Source organism: Rhinatrema bivittatum, chromosome 4 (genome assembly GCF_901001135.1).
Source record: "Rhinatrema bivittatum chromosome 4, aRhiBiv1.1, whole genome shotgun sequence".
NCBI classification, from domain to species: domain Eukaryota; kingdom Metazoa; phylum Chordata; class Amphibia; order Gymnophiona; family Rhinatrematidae; genus Rhinatrema; species Rhinatrema bivittatum.
Window position 1 is genome coordinate 448410809 of NC_042618.1, and position 19092 is coordinate 448429900.

At 42.7% G+C, this 19092-nt stretch overlaps 1 protein-coding gene across 2 annotated transcripts in view; it reads left to right on the forward strand.

Annotated features, from left to right (window-relative positions):
- The window catches only part of LOC115091371 (solute carrier family 23 member 1-like), a 184475-nt gene that overhangs the window by 123099 nt on the left and 42284 nt on the right, over positions 1 to 19092 (forward strand). For both annotated transcript variants that reach the window (XM_029601648.1, XM_029601647.1), the window contains one exon: positions 1315 to 1423. In XM_029601648.1, coding sequence (XP_029457508.1) covers positions 1315 to 1423 — 109 coding nt within the window. The remainder of the gene's footprint in view (positions 1 to 1314; positions 1424 to 19092) is intronic.

A 19092-nucleotide genomic window follows, 5' to 3' on the forward strand; every position in this document is an offset into this window, starting at 1 on the left:
GCGCACACAGCGAAAAGGTAAGTGCCTTTTCACTGCCTATTTTGCTCCCAATAGCTACACCTCCTATGGTGGCGCTATTGGGTGCGAAACCGGCAGCGATTGCACCGCAACGGTGCGATCGCTGCCGGCTAGAGCAGGCCCGCCCCCCGTTTCAGCCCCCCGCCCCTCATCTTCTAAAGTATCGCAGGCCTGCAATACTTTAGAAAATGAGGCCCTAACATAGGTAAATAAACATAATAAACAGAATCCTCTACAAATCTCTTTCCATAATATACAAAACCATCCATCAACACACCCCACTCGACTTACAAGTCCCATTCCAAATTTATAACTCCTCCAGACCAACAAGAGACACACTCAGAGGATCTCTTCAAGTGCCCCCAGCCAAAACTACCAAACACATTACCTTGAGAGATCGGGCCTTTTCAACAGCCGGCCCCCTTCTATGGAACTCCATCCCACCGGACCTTAGACAGGAGCCCAGCCTCCCAACCTTCAGGAAGAGACTTAAGACCTGGCTGTTTAAAAAAGCTTTCCCGGACACCGATTAATTCTATTCAGCCAGATTCTACCACTTCCACATGTAAAAATGTTATTACTAATGTAAATACCTATACCTAATGTTATTCTCTTTCTTTTCTTCTCTCCTCCCAGTTCTATTACCTTGTTATTTGTAACTGCTTCCTTCTACACAAATAGGTTATTGAATTGTTTACTGTACACCCCTGTTATATGTAAACCGGCATGATGTGTTTGCAACATGAATGCCGGTATATAAAAATTTTAAATAAATAAATAAATAAATAATAAAACCACATAAAATAATATTTATTTATTTATTTAACGCTTTTCTATACCGATCTTCATGGCTGAAAGACCATATCAGATCGGTTTACATCGAACAGGGTAATAGTAACAAAAAACAGTAAAAATAGTAAATAATAGTAAAAACCGGAAGAATAAAGTTACATTTAACAAGGTTGGTAAACTTGGAGCTATATACTGTTGGAAGGAAAAGGCATAGGAACGCAGTAAACCAGAAGTGTAAACAATATGATAAGCATCACTAGCCATAGAATGATAACTCACAATAAAATTAACATCCAGTCAATCCCATCTCATGACAACATCTGGGCAACAGATTAGAATCAAGCTGCAGAATAAAAGAAAGAAAGATATTCACAGTCTCTGGTGTGGCTAGTCAGAGAGCAAACTAAAACGTATTAACAGTAGGCTTCCTCAATGTCTATTTCTATATTTATTTGCTGAAATATTTTTAAAGACACTCATGATATTATTTGGGTTTTTTTTTAGCATGTGGATTTAAATTCATCCAGAAACCTGTTTATCCTGGGGTTTTCAACATTTAGTGGCCTGGTAATTCCAACATGGCTAAAATATAATCCAGGTGTCATCAATACAGGTAATTTAGTTGCCCAATATGTAGTGAAAACTCTTGCACTATTGGTCTGTATCAATTCTTTGATTCTTTAAAAAAAAAGTCTCTGAATCCTCACAATTAAAGATAATTATTTTTGCTTAAATCTGTACCTAAACTGAAAGCATATCTTAAGTTATGTATATTTTATGTAGACACTGGTTCTGACAAGCTATCAAAATGAAAAGTCAGGTCCCCTTACTATACTACTACTACTACTACTGATTTTACTACTTAACACTTCTATAGCACATTCTGAATACACGAGCAGAAAAATAATGTAAGAGACAGTCCCTTCTCAATAGAGCTTGCAACCTAATCAAGACAAAACATACTGGTGTACAGTAGAGGAATTTCATGTAACCATCTAGACTCTGTACAGTTTATAATAACTTATATTTAGGCACCTTCATTTTCAGTTTTTATTTTATTTCCCCAGGGAATTTCAATTTTATAACAAAAAAAATCAGTGGACTGAAGGTCCTTACTTATATTGTACCAGCATAAAAATTATCCAGTAATATTGTTATGCACAAGCTTTTAAGATCATGTAGATCCCTTCTTCTAGTATCTTGTCTGGAGATGGGACCTATGTGGTCTTGAAAGCTCATGTCTATCTTTACATCTGGATATTTCCAACAACTGGCCAATACTTCTGGAAAAAAAACCTTATTTTCTCAAGGACCAATGCAACTGTGAGAACTCTGCACATTAGTGATCTAGAACAGGAGTTCTCAACCCCGGTCCTTGGGTCACAACTAGCCAGTCAGATTTTCAGGATGTCCACAATGAATATGCATGAGATGGATTAGTATAAAATGGAGACAGTGCATTCGAATCTGTCTCAATTATATTTATAATGGACATCCTAAAAACCTGACTGGATAGGTGTGTCCCGAGGACTCAGTTCAGAACCACCTACTCTAGCAGACATGGGAATTTGCCAATGAAGAGAGTCCATCAAAGACAGATTTAGTTTTTAAACTCTGATCAACGAATACTGAATTGATAAGAGCGTGGTTGACCTTTAACAAGTTTGAAACATTAGATTCACTATTTAGGGACTCATGTACTAAGCTGCAAAGTGTATTCGCAAAAGGGATTTCACAGTACAAACACAAAGAAACACAAAAATGCTAAAATTTAAGCATTTTACACTATTTTTTCACATGAACCCTCTTTTGTAAAAAAAAACAAAACTTTAAAAAAACGAGCTTCACAATAGTAAATATTTGCACATAAGCTGCTATGTACAAAAGTTTATTAAAATCTCATATTATTGAGCTGCTGTGATGCAAATCATGCAAATTAGCTCATTAATGTGTGAATTTGTGAAAATGGGCATGCTAAAAATGCTTTACAGGCCCATTATCAAAACATTTATTTATTTATTTATTTATTTATTTATATCTTTTTACTATACCGACATTCAAGACGAAGATTCTTATCACACGGGTTTACATCGAACCCAATGAGAGCTACAGCCCAGTGGAGAGGTTCATGTGCATCCACACACATTGGTAAAGTAGTCATGTAGCTTGTGTGAAGCCTCTTTTCCCCTCACTCCTCCAGGTCCAAAAATCCATGATGGTCTATGTGGATCTCCCCAACCTCAAACCTGACTCACAAGTAGGCCATACATATAACAAAAAAATATTCTTTATTAATACTTGCCCCTTCAAGTCCCTTGTTCCCACAAATTCATACAAGCTCCAATTTGGGCCTCTATTGCCTGTCATCCCCAGTGTCCCATGGATGGGGTAGTATTCTTGGGGCAGAGCGATTTCCATTCCAGTCCCACTTGCATCATTTTGTAAAATGGGTGCTGGTGCACCCCATGCACTTCTTTGCCTTAACATGTGTAAAGGAACATGTGGAGTCAGCCGGCATCATTTTCCAAAATGGCATAGGTGGGGCAGAAATGAGTGAGAACTGCTCCTGCCCCCAGAAGCCTCCCCTATCTATGGGATGCTAGGGATGATAGGAGGTATGAATTTGGGGAAACAAGGGACTTGAAGAGGCAAGGATACCTTTTCTGTTACATTAATGGCCTGCAAGAAAGTCAGAAGTCGGGATTCAGGGTGGGGAGTTCACGTGATGGGAGGGGGGTGCTCCAAGGATCCTGGGCCAGCATCACACATTGCCATGGCCAAGAACATACAAAATATTTCCCACAAAAGTTTGCTATGGATGCAAATGAGTTTGTGACTTAGCATTCGTGGCAAATTTTCACAATAGTAGGCATTTAATCCTTGGAAATTACAGCAATTTAGTATATCAGCCCTTTAGAGTGCATAATAAATATTGTGATGCAACTTAAAAAATTAACTGGTGAACCCATAGATAACACCTAAGACTTACATTACATCATTCAGTAGAAAAACTCAAAATTTGAACATATTCACAGAGCACCAATCTGCCTCAATTCTGCAAACAGGTTTTCAAAACAAATTAAATTGTAACTGAGATGACATCATCAATGGGACATGGGTTTACCATATCATATATGAAGCCAATGCAATAACCACAAGTTATAGTCAATTGCCATACATAGATATGAATTCTTTGCGTATTACATGCATCCTTTGTATTGCACTACAGTAAGATATTTACTATTATATTTTGTTTTATGTGCTGCACTTAAAATCCAATTTTCATATGAAGAATATATCTAAAATCTTCAATATCACATTTGTTGGGGACTTTAGATTTAACTGGGAGATGCATCAAGCCACAATAGGGCTCTAATGCATGTTAGATAGCATATATTACAATGTTCATCTTGCGATATTGCCCTATCACAATGTTATTATACGAGATACGTGATTATTGCATGGCCCTTCCCAGATTCCACCCTCTATTACAAGGAGCTGTTTTGTATGCAATTTGCATGCATGAATTTTGCAAATCCATACAAAGCAGCTCATTAATAGGCAATTCCATGTTAATAATGTCACAACCTAGAAAATGGTCAGCTGTGATAAATTAACACGGGAATTGGTAATCTACCTTGGGAACCCCGGGACCCTAACGCAGGTCCTGAGGCTCCCATGGTAGATTTAAAGGGCCATGCAAACAAAGTATAAAGTGCCATGCCAATAAAAAAAATGTGAACGAAAGTCAAGGCTCATTCCCCTGTTCATCCCAAGATCGCCACTCAAGGCAGCCACGACACCCAAATGTTAAAAAATTATACATTAGCTCCCATGATGATGGCCTCCCATCCAAGCCCTCAACCCTGTCTTCAATAAATGAAAGGTCCCTCCACCCCTTCTTTGCATTGAAATAAGGACTGTCACTGGCCCCCCCCTAATAGTCAAACATAATCGTTGGAGGTATGGTGGCCCCTCCATACCTCTCCCTTCCCCCATCCCCTAAATGAACCAAAAAATCATTAGTGTTCAATGCCACCTCACCCCACCTCCCAACCCCCCTCCCACACCCCAAACCTTAAAAACTGGAAAAGGATCCTGCAATGGCGCTTGGGGTGTTTCCTAGTCCAGGGCCCTATTGGTACCATTTTTCAAAATGGTGGTGACCTGACCTTGCCCCAGTCACATGATCAGGCTGCACAATGCTGCTGCCAGGAAATATTAGATTACTTCTTAAACGTAACAATGTTATTGAAATCATCAGGCATGACAGGTTGCTGCTGCAAGTTGATTCTCCAATAATATCATTGATAACAGAATGGGAAGCCCCAGGAGCTGCAGCAGGAGCATCTCAGAAGCTGCTCTCTCATTCTGATAAATTTTACTTCACAACTGCTGGAAGCATTCTCCATACCTTACTGTGTCTTAAGGCCACAGACATGTTTTTACTGGTGCTAAAATACTGTATTGATTGAATTACAACATTGCAAACATTCTAATTCCTCTTTTATTCAGGACGGCATTATCTGCATTCACATTACATTAATCTGAATTGTACAATCCCATAGAAGATTTAAGAAAAAAATAATGACACTGATTGCAAAACTGATAAGCGTTGCTCTCACAGTTTCTTCGTATTGTTAGGGGTGTAGCCAGAGCTGAATTTTTTTTTAGGAGCGGGTCAGGTTTAATGTGGGTAGGCATTACCACCAGTCCCATTCCCTGCCCCAGCCCCTATCCCCATCCTACAAGGGTCTTCAAGGCAGTGGCTACAAAACATTTTTAATTTCTGGCAGCACTCTGTATCATCTATCTCTTCACCTTTTCCCTTCTCTATTTCTGCTGTTTCTTCCTCTTTCTGTAGTTAAAGCAGCTACTGTATACTAGTTTTAATGACTCAGTCTGCTGAAGTGCAATTATGTAAATAGTAGGGATGTCCAAATGAATCCATATTTATTTCATTCGTGGTTATCTGAAATGAATGGAAGGTCCCAAAATGAACTGAAAAATATTTGTCTCTTTTGTTTATGTTTCACTTTCAAGTCTATGGCCCATTGAAATATATGACTGAGCAAAAAACAAATGGGAAATATAGAAACCAACTCTAGCCTGTGTGACCTCACAGCCTTGTCAGAGCCAAGTCAGAACAAGTTGGCAAGGAAAACACAGAAGACAAATCACATTGAAGCATCTTTCTAACTAGCCAATAGCTAGCTACCATCTAGATCAAGTGATGCTGATGTCTTTCCATTGTAAAAACTGAGCATGTGCAAAAAGTAGCCTGTACGTGCTTTCTAGCTCTTGGCAGGGAAGGATGTGCTAGTAGTAGCTCTCACAGAGTTTTAAAAAAGCTTAGAAACATTTGGATTTAGCACTGGTAAAGGGCTGCTTCTGGTCTTCTTTGTGCTGTAGTGGTCTCACACACTTACTGTTCCAGAAAGAGAGGCAGTGCGCTGCTGCCAATTTTCATTTTTCCTCTTAACTGGGGGAGGGTTAGGATGAGAGACAGTGTGGAGATTGCAGTTGTAGCAGTGCTAGTGATTTTATTGTCTCTGTCTGGATATCAGAGAGGGGAGAAGGGCACACTTAGACTGAAGAGATGTCTTACCAGGCTGCCACTCTAACCGTTTTTTTGTGTGTTGAGTCAGTCAGCATTAGTGCACATAGCACAGCATACATGCTCTGTGTTTATGGTGTGAAAGTGTGCGTGAGACAGACAGTTCTCCATATAGTGTGTGGTACTGTGAGTGGGGTTACAGTCACAGAATCAGTTTAGTTTGTATATGTGCCTTGATTTTAAAAAGGCTAGGAAAGGTAGGTAATCACTTTCTATCCCTCCCACTCACCCACCCCAAGCTTACTCTTTGATTTCTAAACTCTTATCTCATACAAGAGGACAAGAAACATTTTCACATTAAAAAATCAATCAGGAATTTATCTAAAACAAGGGAGTGACCTAGTCTATATCAATTAGATTAACATTAAATTCACCACATACTATAAATTTAAAGGACTCTGATTTACACATCCCTACTACCATAGCAACCTAAATGAACTAAGAACGCAACAATATTAAAATGCAGACAGCAGTCCAGCAGTGAGATGAAGGTTGGGGGGCCCTTCTAGTCTTTTAAACTGAGTGTCACATGTAAGATTATCTACCAGTTGGTGAGAGATTGTATGTGTACTACTGGTGCAACGTGCTCCTGGCTCTCAGAAAATGAGTCCGATTTCTGCAGGCTAGAGCAAAAGATAAGAACATAAGAACATAAGAAATTGCCATACTGGGTCAGACCAAGGGTCCATCAAGCCCAGTATCCAGTTTCCAACAGTGGCCAATCCAGGCTACAAGTACCTGGCAAGTACACAAAACTAAGTATATCCCACACTACCGATGCTAGTAATAGCAGTTAGGGATGTGAATCGTGTCCTCGATCGTCTTAACGATCGATTTCGGCTGGGAGGGGGAGGGAATCGTATTGTTGCCGTTTGGGGGGGTAAAATATCGTGAAAATCGTGAAAAATCGTGAAAAATCGAAAAATCGAAAAATCGCAAAACCGGCACATTAAAACCCCCTAAAACCCACCCCCGACCCTTTAAATTAAATCCCCCACCCTCCCGAACCCCCCCCAAATGACTTAAATAACCTGCGGGTCCAGCGGCGGTCCGGAACGGCAGTGGTCCGGAACGGGCTCCTGCTCCTGAATCTTGTTGTCTTCAGCCGGCGCCATTTTCCAAAATGGCGCCGAAAAATGGCGGCGGCCATAGACGAACACGATTGGACGGCAGGAGGTCCTTCCGGACCCCCGCTGGACTTTTGGCAAGTCTCGTGGGGGTCAGGAGGCCCCCCACAAGCTGGCCAAAAGTTCCTGGAGGTCCAGCGGGGGTCAGGGAGCGATTTCCCGCCGCAAATCGTTTTCGTACGGAAAATGGCGCCGGCCATACGCGTATGGCCGGCGCCATTTTCCGTATGGAAAATGGCGCCGGCAGGAGATCGACTGCAGGAGGTCGTTCAGCGAGGGTTCCGGCGCCTCGCTGAACAACCTCCTGCAGTCGATCTCCTGCCGGCGCCATTTTCCGTACGAAAACGATTCGCGGCGGGAAATCGCTCCCTGTCCCCCGCTGGACCTCCAGGAACTTTTGGCCAGCTTGTGGGGGGCCTCCTGACCCCCACGAGACTTGCCAAAAGTCCAGCGGGGGTCCGGAAGGACCTCCTGCCGTCCAATCGTGTTCGTCTATGGCCGCCGCCATTTTTCGGCGCCATTTTGGAAAATGGCGCCGGCTGAAGACAACAAGATTCAGGAGCAGGAGCCCGTTCCAGACCACTGCCGTTCCGGACCGCCGCTGGACCCGCAGGTTATTTAAGTCATTGGGGGGGGGGGGTTCGGGAGGGTGGGGGATTTAATTTAAAGGGTCGGGGTGGGTTTTAGGGGGTTTTAGTGTGCCGGCTCACGATTCTAACGATTTATAACGATAAATCGTTAGAATCTCTATTGTATTGTGTTCCATAACGGTTTAAGACGATATTAAAATTATCGGACGATAATTTTAATCGTCCTAAAACGATTCACATCCCTAATAGCAGTGGCTATTTTCTAAGTCAACTTGATTAATAGCAGATAATGGACTTCTCCAATAACTTATCCACACCTTTTTTAAACCCAGCTACAATAACTGTACTACCCACATCCCCTGGCAATAAATTCCAGAGTTTAATTGTACATTAGGTGAAAAAGAACTTTCTCCGATTAGTTTTAAATGTGCCACATTCTAACTTCATGGAGTGCCCCTTACTCTTTCTATTATCCGAAAGAGTAAATAACTGATTCACATTTACCAATTCTAGAACTCTCATGATTTTAAAGACCTCTATCATATCACCACTCAGCCGTCTCTTCTCCAAGGTGAACAGCCCTAACCTCTTTAGTCTTTCCTCATAGGGGAGCAGTTCCATCCCCTTTATCATTTTGGTCGCCCTTCTCTGTACCTTCTCCATTGCAACTGTATCTTTCTTGAGATGCGGCAACCAGAATTGTACACAGTATTCAAGGTGCAGTCTAACCATGGAAAGAAAAAGAGGCTTTATGACATCCTCTGTTTTATTCACCATTTCCTTCCTAGTAATGCTTAACATTCTGTTTGCTTTTTTGACTGCCACAGCACACTGAGCCGACGATTTCAAAGTATTATCCATTATGACACCTAGATGTCTTTCCAGGGCGGTAGCTCCTAATATGGAACTTAACATCATATAACTAAGCATGGGTTATTGTTCCCTATATGCATCACCTTGCACTTATCCACAATAAAATTTCATCTGCCATTTGGATGCCCAATTTTCCAGTCTCACAAGGTCTTCCTGCAATTTATCACAATCCACTTGTGATTTAACTACTCTGAATAATTGTGGGTCATTGCAAATCTGATTACCTCACTCATTGTATTCCTTTCCAGAACATTTATAAATATATTGAAAAGCACGGGTTCTAGTATGGATCTGGATTTGATGAGGCAGATAGAGAAGTATATAGTGGAAAGCTTCAGGGATATAGTAGCCAAGGCCCAACTCCAGTCCGGCAGCACCTGTGTTGCTTTGGAGCAACAAAGTCACATGGTCAGAGCACATCACCCTAGTGCAACTGCTGCATTTGTGGATTTTTGGACCAAAGCAGGATTGGTGCAACCTGGAGAAAGGAGCCCTGCAGGTTCCAACTGTTGGCAGGCAGACCTGGGTAAAAGAGAGACCCAGTGGAAGCTTTGCCTATACCAGCTCTCGTTCCCCTTGAGTTGAGCCTTTGGGTGTTGGGGCCAGCAGGTCTTAGGTGGCAGATGGCAGATGTGATGATCCTTGGATAGCTTGGGTTGTAAGCTGGTGGAAGCCAGATGGATCCAAGGGCTGGACAATGGTCAGAGGTATGCAGCAGTCAGGTGTATCTGGGAACAGGCAGTAGTCAGAGGTGGGCAGTGGTCAAAAGTTACAGAGATCAGGTCAAGGTCAATACCAGGTATCCGTTTAAGGGAGAAGACAATGGATAGAGAGGTAGGGTAGGAAGACCAGGGTAAACACAGCAGGAGCAAGGCCAGAGACAAGCAGATGAACTGGACATGACTGATAACAGGCTAGGCTGATGAACTGAAGAGAAGACAAGTTTGGCTAAAGAACTGAAGACACTGGAACAAAGAAATTGAAGATGAGGATGCTGGAAGCAACATGCTTTACTGAGGAGTAGGTGGACGTCTTGCTGAGGTGATGAGGGCAGGAGTAAGTGAGCCCTTTATAGGGTTTAGCATGTGACATCATCATCTGGTGCCATGGGACATTTCCCACCACTGACCTTTAAATAAGGTAAGGATTGGTGCATGCATGTCTAAAGTGGGGGTGCGACAATTGAGGCTAGCAGTGCCTTCCTGCGTAATGAGTCGGCGGTGTCTTGCCACGTTGAAAGGTGGCGTGCCACCAAGTGGGATGCGGGCAGTATGTTGGGAACAGGAAGAGGATGCCCGGCGGGAAGGTAAGTATGGTGGTTCATGGGGGCAGCCCGCGGATTGCCAAACATACAATAGCAGGAAGTGATCCTGTAGTAAGGACCTGCTCTCTAGGTGATGCATTATCCTCTTGCACTAAAGATGAATTTCCAAGGACTACTGCCCAGGAGGCAAGTGTTAGGCCAGTCATCATAGTTGGTGATTCAATTATTAGGAATGCAGAAAGCTGTGTGGCTGGTGGACATGAAGATCACTTGGTAACTTTCCTAACTGGTGCAAAGGTAGCAATTCTCATGCATCACATATATAGGATTTTAGATATTGCAGGAGATGAGTTGGTTATCATGATACATGTGGGGGCAAACTACATAGGAAGATGTGGGAGGGAAGTTCTGGAAACCAACTTTAGGCTCTTAGATATAAGTTGAAATACTGAAAATCCAGAGAAACATTCTCTGAAATGCTCCCTATTCCTTGCACAGAACTCCAGAGGCAGGCAGAGCTCCAGAGTCTCAATGCGTGGATGAGACCATAGTACAAAGAAGAGAGCTTTAGTTTTGTTAGGCACTGGGCAACATTTTGGGAAAGAGAGAGAGCATTCCAAAAGGATGTGCTCCACCTTAACCAAGTGTGGAAGCAGGCTGCTGGCGTTAACCTTCAAAAAGGATATAGAGCAGATTTTAAACAAGAACATGGGGGAAAGATGACAGTCGCTCAGCATCACATGGTTTGGAGGGAGGTATCTTCAAAGGATACTGAAATAACAGAGCATCCCAATAGAGAGGTTTCAATAAATGCAAAAGTAGCTCATGTGCCTATAAATAAAATAACACCTGAGTGAAAAGATTCCAAATTACCCTGCAGATTGTTAATACAAACTAAAAACACACTTTGAAATGTCTGTATGCCAGTGCTAGAAGACTAAGAAGTAAGATGGGAAAGTTAGAGTGAATAGCACTGAATGAAGAGGTAGACATAATTGGCATCTCAGAGAGCTGGTGGAAGTAAGATAACCAATGGGTCAGTACTATACCAGGCTACAAATTATACCACAATGATAGGGTGAATCAACTTGGGGGCGGGATGAGCTTTATGTTTGGGATGGCATAGAGGTCAGCGATTAATGCCGAATGGTCTAGTTCTGACTCTGTATCAGTGAAAGAAGTGGCTTCTGTTATTTCTAGTCTTAAAGTTACATCTTCAAATTTGGATCCATGTCCATAAAAGTTTAGAAGAAGGGGTGGTCCCAGAATCTCTGAAGAGGGCAACTGTAAAGTCCAAGTCCAAGGATGTAGCAATCTCAGTTATGGAGTTATCTAATTATTGCCCTATATCCAACTTTCCCACTTTGGCCAAGGATTTGGAAAAATATGTTCTTGCTTAACTCAATAATTACCTAATTGGCAATAATATCCTTGATGAATGCCAATATGGATTTTAGAAAGGTTATAACACTGAGTTGTTATTGATATCGCTGCTTGATACATTAATGTGTAGTATTCAGCATGGTGGGAGTGGAATTCTGGTGCAACTTGACTTAGCATCTGCTTTGACACTGTTTGCCACAGTTTGGCCATCTCACGACTAGCTAGTTTTGGGTTTTTAGGAGCTGTGCTGTGCTGGTTACATTCATATTAGGGGTGTGCATTTGTTTTCGACGTATTGTGAATCCGCATTGTATATGCCATATTCGTTGTATTCATGGGAGTTCCGAAACGTATGGCGAACCCCCACAACGGATCACCAACAAATAGACCTCCCACCCTCCTGACCCCCCCAAGACTTGCCAAAAGTCCCTGGTGGTCCAGCGGGGTTCCTGGAGCGATCTCCTGCACTTGGGCTATCGGCTGCCGGTATTCAAAATGGTGCCGATAGCCCCTGTGACATAGTAAGGGCAAAGGCTATCGGCGCCATTTTGAATACTGGCAGCCGACGACCCGCATGCAGGAGATCACTCTAGGACCCCTGCTGGACCACCAGGGACTTTTGGCAAGTCTTGGGGGGGCCCAAATCTGGATGCAATGGATTTGGGCCCCTACGGTGCCATTTTGAATACCAGCAGCCGACAGCCCGCGTGCAGGAGATCGCTCCAGGAACCCCGCTGGACCACCAGGGACTTTTGGCAAGTCTTGGGGAAGGGGTCAGGAGAGTGGGGGGGGGGTGCGGTGGTGGTAGATAAATAACTTTAAAGGGTTGGGATGGGGTTTTTTTGGGGGGAACGAATGTATTTTTGACATATGAACGAATGGGGGGCCCCCGAGAATGGATGCAACTGATTTGGACCCCTACGAATCTGAATCCTGAATAGGACGAATCCATCCCTGCTGCACATCCCTAATTCATATCTTGAGGACAGAAAGCAGCAGATATGGATTGGAGCAAATTGCTCCTCATGGCAGAGCTTGGATTCAGGTGTACCACAAGGATCTGCACTTTCATCGATATTATTTAATCTTTATCTTCTTCCTTTAGGGCAACTGTTACATTCTTTGGGGTTGGTGTATTTTTTATAGCAGATGATGTTCAATGTTTTTTTTTAATTTATACTTTATTAAGTTTTTAAACAATTTAACATGGTAAAAAACAAACAAGAAAATATTTGTGTTTTAAGAAAAGAACAATATAATGGAAAACAACTTTCTTACCACAAGTAAACAAAACAATAATATTTAGTCCTCATTATGGGAGGATATTTCAAAATATAATTTTAGGAAAACTGTAATCTCACCTTACAGAAAAAAAGGAGAAAAATGTACTTATTTTGCAGTTTAATCTCTCAGCCTGGTTCTTTATCTACCAGAAAGGACTCTAAGTGGGAAGGATCTTGAAAGATAATGTTCAATTTTTTATACCAAGTATTGAGCGTAGTGTAGTATCCATAGAGAACTTGCAAAATTATATGAGACATATTCAGGAATGGTTAAGTATGAATAGGTTGATTTTAAATATTAAGAAAACTAAGTGTGTGTGGGTAGGGAAAGGTATTCAAGAAAATGATGCTAAAGCAGTTTGTTTAGAAGATAAAGAAATTCATAGCTTGGGTATTATTTTAGATTTGCAACTCAGTTTGAAACCTCAAGTTGGTCAGTTGGTAAAAATGGTGTTTTATAAATTAAAACTCCTTTGGTTGTTAAAGTGTTAAGGATGGAGGGCTGTCATCTCCCAATTAAATAAATAATAAAAAAAAAACCAGGGATGGGATCCATCAGTTCTAGAGGACGCATATAAAGAGCAGGTAGTAAAACACTGCATGGAGCGGCAGTAGCCACAGAGGCATTAACGGAGCGGGATACCAGTGGTAGGTGTCCACCTTCACAGAGTAGAAGGACGAAGGGCATCCATCTCCCAATTAAAAAAAAAAAAAGAAAAAAAGAAAAAAACAGGGATGGGTTCATGGGCTATAGGTATTACCAATTATTAGGCTTTTCAATATTTGATGATAGTTAATGTGACTTTCAAGGCATGCTTCACTTTCGGTGCATGTCCGGCATGACTCCCTGCTTCAATGACAGGGGAAAAGAAAAACTGATACTTCACACATTTCCAGCATTGCCCTCTGCTTCATGGCAGAGAGCTATGCTGCCGCTTACCCAACTAATCAAACTTAATATTTCACTGGGAAGCAGCTCCATCACTGCTCTCTACATTAATAGTGGGGGTGAAAAGGGAATTAGAACATAAGGTTACTAAGAGCCAAGAGAAACAGTTAAGTATGAGAAAAAATAAGTGTAAGGCTTGCTGGGCAGACTGGATGGACCGGTTGGTCTTCTTCTGCCGTCATTTCTATGTTTCTTATATATATATATGTCCTACTGAGATGTTCCACATAGTATTGCAGTCCCTGGTTTTAGGACACTTAAGGCTGGATTTTAAAAGGCCAGCGTGCGTAAACCCTGGTACGCACACAAGGGCCGGGCCTCTCCAAAAGGCAGGGCGGGGTGGCGTGCCAGGACATTCTATGCTGTTCCGGGGAAGCGTGCACCGGCAGCCGGCTGGTGCACGCAGATTGCTTCTGCTCCAGAGGAGCAGTAAGTAATAAAACAAAAAAGTAAGTTCATAGGAAGGGTGGGGGGGGGCGTGGAGAGGAGAGGGAAAGAGGGAGGGAGTTTAGCTAGGGGTTTAGGGAAGTTCCCTCCCAGTTCTCTCCTTAATTGAAGTGGGCTGGGAGGGAACTGGAGGAGGCCCGATTGTGACACAGCGTATATTAATGGAAAATTTGTCATCCCCCCCTGAGTGCACCACCCGCACATCCACTCACGGATTTTAAAATCTGGCGCGCATGTGCACACGGCCATTAGATTTTCTAACATGTGTGTGCCGGCACCAGCATGTTAAAAAATCGACACGTCTATGTGCGCTCACTGGGAACCACGCACACATGGACACAAGTGCACTCCTTTTAAAATCTACCCCTTAGTTTATTATAGTATAGAAAAATTACTTAAAGTATTGCAATTAATACAAAATACTGCTGCTAGAGCATTGCTGGGAATGTCTCGACATGAACACATTACTCCGGCTTTAAAATCACTTCAGTGGTTGCCCGTGAAGAGCAGATCCAAGTTTTGGTTGCTAGTGATCATTCACATATTGTTGAATTCAGATGACATGTGTTCACTGAAAAAAAGCCTGACTTGGTATAAGCCAAGAAGAAGTCTTTGTTCGTTAGGGACAGGTTTATTACAAGTTGTGAACTCACAGTGCTATAGGTATGAACAGACCAGGTCCAGGGCCTTCTCTTTTGTTACATCAACTATGTGGAAGTTGTTGCCAGAGCATTTGAGAAAGGAGAAAGATATCAAGGAGTTTAGGCATCAGATTAAGGAAATACTTTTAGAGAAGCCTTTGATAGCTATTTTAATTACTAATTTATAGTTTTTATGTTTGTTGAATTTTATTCTGTTATTAAATATTTTTATGTATGTAATGTTGTAATCTGCATTGAAAAATATATTTTTGGATTTTGTAAAATATAAGATTTTAAATAAATAAATAAAATAAAGAATAAATAGAGACCAACAGGATAGACATTCTGTAAGAGACTTTCGGGCGGATTTTAAAAGCCCTGCTCGCGTAAATCCAGGCGGATTTATGCGAGCAGGGCCTTGCGCGCTGGCGTGCCTATTTTCCATAGGCTGCCGGCGTGCGCAGAGCCCCGGGACGCGCGTAGGTCCCGGGGTTTTTGGAAGGGGGCGTGTCGGGGGCGTGTCGGGGGCGGGTGCGGCATTTTGGGGGCGGGACCGGGGCGTAGCGCCGGCCCGGGGGCGTGGTCCAGGCCTTCGGACCAGCCCCCAGTCGGAGCACGGCGCGCCAGCAGTCCGCTGGCGCGCGTAGATTTACGTCTGCTTCTCGCAGGCGTAAATCTACGGACAAAGGTAAGGGGGGGGTTTAGATAGGGCCTGAGGGGTGGGTTAGGTAGAGGAGGGGAGGGGAAGGTGAGGGGAGGGTGAGAGAGAGTTCCCTCCAAGGCCGCTCTGATTTCGGAGCGGCCTCGTAGGGAACGGAGACAGGCTGTGCGGCTCGGCGCGCGCCGGCTGCCCAAAATCGGCTACGCGCGTATCTTATAAAATCCAGTGTACTTTTGTTTGCGCCTGGTGCGCAAACAAAAGTATGCAAACGCGCTTTTTTTTAAAAATCTACCCCTTTATGAGCAGAAATCCCATGTGTATTGGGGAAAATTATAAAGGTAGAAGTATACTACTGTCCACCTGGACAAAATGATAAGATAGACGATGAAATGCTAAGAGAAATAAGGGAAGCTAACCAATTCGACAATGCAATAATAACAGGAGATCTCAATTACCTCAATATTGGCTAGGTAAATGTAACATCAGGACATGCTAGAGAGCTAAAGTTCCTGGATAGAATAAATTAATGCTCCATGGAGCAATTGATTCACGAACCAACAACAGAGGGAGCTATCTTAGATCTAAGAGGAATGCAGGATTTGGTGAGAGATGTAATGGTGGTAGGGCCACTTGGCAATAACATGATCAAATGTGAATTAACAATTGGTAGGGGGAAAATAAGTAAATCTATAGCTCTAGCACTAAACCTTTAATAGGGAGACTTTGATAAAATGAGGAAGGTAAAAAAAACTGAAAGATCTAGCTATAAAGCATAAGAGTATACAACAGGCATGGACATTGTTTAAAAATACCATTTTAGACGTGCAGTTCAAATGTATTCCATGCATTAAGAAAGGTGGAAGGAAGAACAAATGACTGTGAAAGAGGCTATTTTAGCCAAAAAATTTCCTTAAAAATTGGAAGAAGGATCCATCTCAAGAAAATAGGAAAAAGCATAAGCATTGGCATGTTAAATGTAAAATATTGATAAGACAGGCTATGAAGGAATTTGAAAAGAAGCTGTCCATAGAGGCAAAAACTCATAATAAAAAGCTTTAAAAAATATATCTGAAGCAGGCCGCAACCGGACCTTTGCTGTTGGGTCCTCGCTGAGAGGGCCTGCGAAAATTTCCTCTTTTCATTGCCTAGGACTTTGGCGCTGAGACCGGAGGACTTCCTCTAACCTTCGGGTTAGAGAGACGGTGACGTCGACACTCGGGGGAGGAGCCGGATAGGTATAAAGATCTGCCTACTCCAGCGCGACGCCGCCGCAACCTGACCTTTGCTGTTGGGTCCTCGCTGAGAGGGCCCACGAGACTTTCCTCTTTTCATTGCCTGGGACTTTGGCGCTGAGACCCGAGGACTTCCTCTAACCTTCAGGTTAGAGAGGCGGTGACGTCGACACTCGGGGGAGGAGCCGGATAGGTATAAAGATCTGCCTACTCCGGCGCGACGCCGCCAGAGTGACGGCTAAGCTGTGCGCGGCCAAGGGGCACGTGGCTTTGCCCGGCTTAGCCCGGGTTGAAACGGATTGGATGGACCTTCTGGCGGTTGCGACCAAGAAGAATGCCATTAAGCTAAGTACTGTTTATAGTCTAATTTGTGAGCACTCCGGCTGGGATACCTTTGGGAATCAGATTGCTCAAGTGAAGTCGCTATGCCTCATACAAAGAGGAAAGCGAAGTTAAGGGAAACCTCTTTAACATCTACACCAAACAAGATGATTCAACCCAGGATTAAGGATTGCTTTCAGGGCTTATCCACAGCCACACCAGATGGGGCCGCAGGAAGCGTAACTCAGGAGCAAGAGAAGAGCTTACAGGCCATTGAAACATCTTTAACGGCCGGTGCCCCAGAAAAACCTGTCCTTCCTTTCAAAAGGGTAACAGATGTTTCTGAAGGCATGGGAGAACATTCTTATGCTGAATCAAAGGACTGTTCTTCATTATTAACTGAAGGGGAGAATGGGACATTAAAACAGTTAAAAGGGGATGTACAGCAGGATAGACTTAAAGATGTGCCTATTATAGTACCCAACAAAATTTTCCATGGAGGAATTGGGAATAATGATGGTTAATGTTCAAAAATCAATAAATAACCTCACTAAGACAGTCCAGGAAGCCTTGAAAAATAATACCTTTATTGAGGAAAAAGTAGATAATTTAGAAAAGAAGGTAAATTCTTCAGATATACAAATGGGAGAAAATGAAGGGAAGATTGAGTTCCTAGAAAACCAGAATAGGAAATTAAATTTGAGACTGTTGAATTTCCCTAAAATACATCTTGCTTCACCTGGAGATTTATTTAATAGTTATTTAAAGAACATCTTGAAATATTCTGATAATTCTATTCCTATATTATCTAAAATTTATTATCTTCAACAATCACAAGAAGAAAAAGATCAACAGATTCAAAGGAATTTAAATTTAACTGACTTCCTGGAAAAGTCTTTTGAAGCACAAGTTGATAGCAGGGCAACGTTACTGGGAATGGAACAACTCTCCTATGAGGAAAGACTAAAGAGGTTAGGACTTTTCAGCTTTGGAGAAGAGACGACTGAGGGGGGATATGATAGAGGTGTTTAAAATCATGAGAGGTCTAGAACGGGTAGATGTGAATCGGTTATTTACTCTTTCGGATAGTAGAAGGACTAGGGGGCACTCCATAAAGTTAGTAAGTGGAGGAGAAGAGGACCATGAACCAGGCAACCATGGTTCAAGTCTTTAAGATCATGAGAGGTCTTGAACAAGTAGTTGTGAATTGGTTATTTACACTTTCAAATAATAGATGGACTAGGGGGCATTCCATGAAGTTAGCAAGTAACACATTTAAGACTAATCGGAGAAAATTCTTTTTCACTCAGCGCACAATAAAGCTCTGGAATTTGTTGCCAGAGAATGTGGTTAGTGCAGTTAGTGTAGCTGGGTTCAAAAAAGATTTGGATAAGTTCTTGGAGGAGAACTCCATTAACGGCTATTAATCAAGTTTACTTAGGGAATAGCCACTGCTATTAATTGCATCAGTAGCATGGGATCTTCTTAGTGTTTGGGTAATTGCCAGGTTCTTGTGGCCTGGTTTGGCCTCTGTTGGAAACAGGATGCTGGGCTTGATGGACCCTTGGTCTGACCCAGCATGGCAATTTCTTATGTTCTTAACATAATATTTACACTCTATCATCAACTATTTGAAAGACAGTAACAATGCAATGAGTTATATTTTAGATCAGCAGACATTGCTAACACCTTAGGGGCGGATTTTAAGAGCCCTGCTCGCATAAATCCGCCCGGATTTACGCGAGCAGGGCCTTGCACGCTGGCGCGCCTATTTTCCATAGGCCTGCCGGTGCGCGCAGAGCCCCGGGACTCGCGTAAGTCCCGGGGTTTTTTGTCGGGGGCGTGTCAGGGGCGGGGCCGATCGACGCAACGTTTTGGGGGCGGGACGTGGCGT